General features: G+C 77.8%; 1 protein-coding gene across 1 annotated transcript in view; it reads left to right on the top strand.

Moving 5' to 3' along the window:
* Nucleotides 1-2,168, top strand: part of AURANDRAFT_65751 (hypothetical protein) — a gene marked incomplete at both ends in the record, with an annotated part of 10,810 nt that overhangs the window by 242 nt on the left and 8,400 nt on the right. The window contains 2 exons of the mRNA XM_009040704.1: nt 68-1,264; nt 1,574-2,092. Of these exons, the coding sequence (XP_009038952.1) occupies nt 68-1,264; nt 1,574-2,092 (1,716 nt within the window). The remainder of the gene's footprint in view (nt 1-67; nt 1,265-1,573; nt 2,093-2,168) is intronic.

The following is a 2,168-nucleotide window of genomic DNA, read 5'->3' as shown; positions in this document are numbered from 1 at the left end:
GGCCGCCGCGGCGCGCGGCGCCGAGCGCGCGCGCGCGCCGCGGGCCGGGGCCGCCGCGGGCGTCGAGGCCGCGCGCGCGGCCGCGCGGTGCGGCAACGAGGCCCTCGCGCGGGGCGACCGCGCGGGCGCCCTCGCGGCCTACGCGCGCGCGGTCACCGCGCTCGACGCGTGCCGGCGCCTCGGCGGTACGGGCGCGCGCGACGACGGCGCCGCGGCCGACGCGGGCTGCGCCGCGGCCGTCGTCTACGCCACCGTGCGCCTCAACTGCGTCGAGGCCCACGCCGCGGGCGGCGACGCGGCGCGCGCGGCGGCCGCGGCGACGGACGCCGTCGACGCGTGCCGCGCGGTGCTCCGCCGGGGCAGCGCGCCGCCGGACCGCGCCGCGCGCGCCGCGCGGAAGCTCGAGGCGCGCGCGGCCCAGAAGCTCGAGGCGCTCGCGGCGGCGCCGCCGCCGCGGAGCCGCGCGGCGCGAACGGCGGTCGCGGCCGCCGTCGAGGTGCCCGAGGGCGCGAAACTCGGGCCGCTGCGCGTGGGCTTCCTGGGGTTCGACGGCCGGCCGCGCTGGGGCACCTTCGGGCCCCGCGACGTCGGCCGGCGCGTCGACCGCGCGGCGCTCGAGGACGACGCGCCGCGCGCGCGGCCGCCGCCGTACGCGTGGCGCCGCGTCGAGCTCCGCGGCGGGGGCGGCGTGACCTGGCGCGGCGACGCCGAGAGCCACGTGTTGCTCCGGGCCGTCGTCTCCGAGGCGGAGCGCGCGCGCCTCGAGGCGATCATCCTGGCCCTGAAGGACCGCGGCGCGCTCCGGCCGAACCCGAGCGGGCCGCGGCGCTTCTTCGCGCGCTACGACCACGACGTGCTCCCGTCCCTCGGCGCCGCCGACGCCGACGGCCCCGCGGACCTGGAGGGCGCCGACCTCTTCGCCACGGCCGCGAACCTGTTCGAGCGCGTCACGCGCCGCGTCGAGGGCGCGCTCGGCCTCGACTACCGCCGCGGGGCCCGCGACGCGACCCTGAGCCGCACGCTCTCCGTCGTCGAGGCCGGCGGCTTCGTCCACCGCCACACGGACGCCTACGCGGCGGCGACGGGCGGCGAGCGCGCCGCGGGCGACGCGCCGTCGGCCGCGCGGGACCACCTCCGCTGCAACATCGCCCTCAGGCTCGCGCACTGCGACTCGCTCCGGCCCGTCATCGACCGCCGCGCCGTCGACGTCGACGACGGCGACGCCTGGGCCTTCCTCGCGTCGAAGCGCGAGCACGAGACGACCGTCTCCGAGGCGGCGGCGCCGCGCGTCGTCCTCGGCTTCGGCTGGGCCCTCGCCGCGTGAGGTCCCGCCGGTAAGGATCGGGCGGAGACTCGGCGGCGGCGCGGGGCGCCAGGGCTCCTGTCTCGAAGACCCCCGGGCGGAATTCAGAATTCTAAATCGTCGCGCAAGATCTGTATCATGGGAAAACGCCCATCTTAACGCGTCGCTGGGCGTGCAAAACCGATCCTGTTGGACGGTCGACGTCGATCGCCACTTGAGATGGCGCGCGTGGTGGTAGTGGCCGCGGCCCTCCTCGTGGGCGCCGCCGAGGCGACGAGCTTCTCGGCGGCCTACCAGCACAACACGTGCGACGACTACGGGACGAACTACGACGACGTCTACACGGGGGCTGCCCTGGGCTTCGAGTTCGATTCCCTCGCGTCCACGTGCTGCTACATCTACGACGCCAACGCCTGCTCCCACACGCCGACGGGCGTCCCGTCGCCGATGCCCTCGAGCACGCCGACGTCGGCGCCGACGCCGCTGCCGACGATCTCCTTCATGCCGACCTTCATGCCGACGTCCGTCCCGACGACCGACCCGACGTCGACGCCGACGAGCTCGCCCACGAACATCCCGACGCCCGTGCCCACGGGCGTCCCGACGTCCGTGCCCACGAGCGGCCCCACGAACATCCCCACGATGCTCCCGACGACGATCCCGACGTCGCTGCCCACGTCCACGCCCACGGTCTCGCCCACGGTCGCGCCCACGGTCTCCCCGTCGCTCAAGCCCACCGACGGTCCCACGGTCTCGCCGTCGCCCGCGCCGACGCCGTCGCCCTCGACGGTGCCTACGCCGGCGCCCTCGCCGGCCCCGTCCCCGGCGCCATCGCCGCAGCCCTCGACGCCGCCGACGCCCGCGC

This window comes from Aureococcus anophagefferens (assembly GCF_000186865.1).
Source record: "Aureococcus anophagefferens unplaced genomic scaffold AURANscaffold_16, whole genome shotgun sequence".
In the NCBI taxonomy this organism is placed as follows: Eukaryota; class Pelagophyceae; order Pelagomonadales; family Pelagomonadaceae; genus Aureococcus; species Aureococcus anophagefferens.
This window is presented reverse-complemented; position numbering and strand designations above follow the sequence as displayed.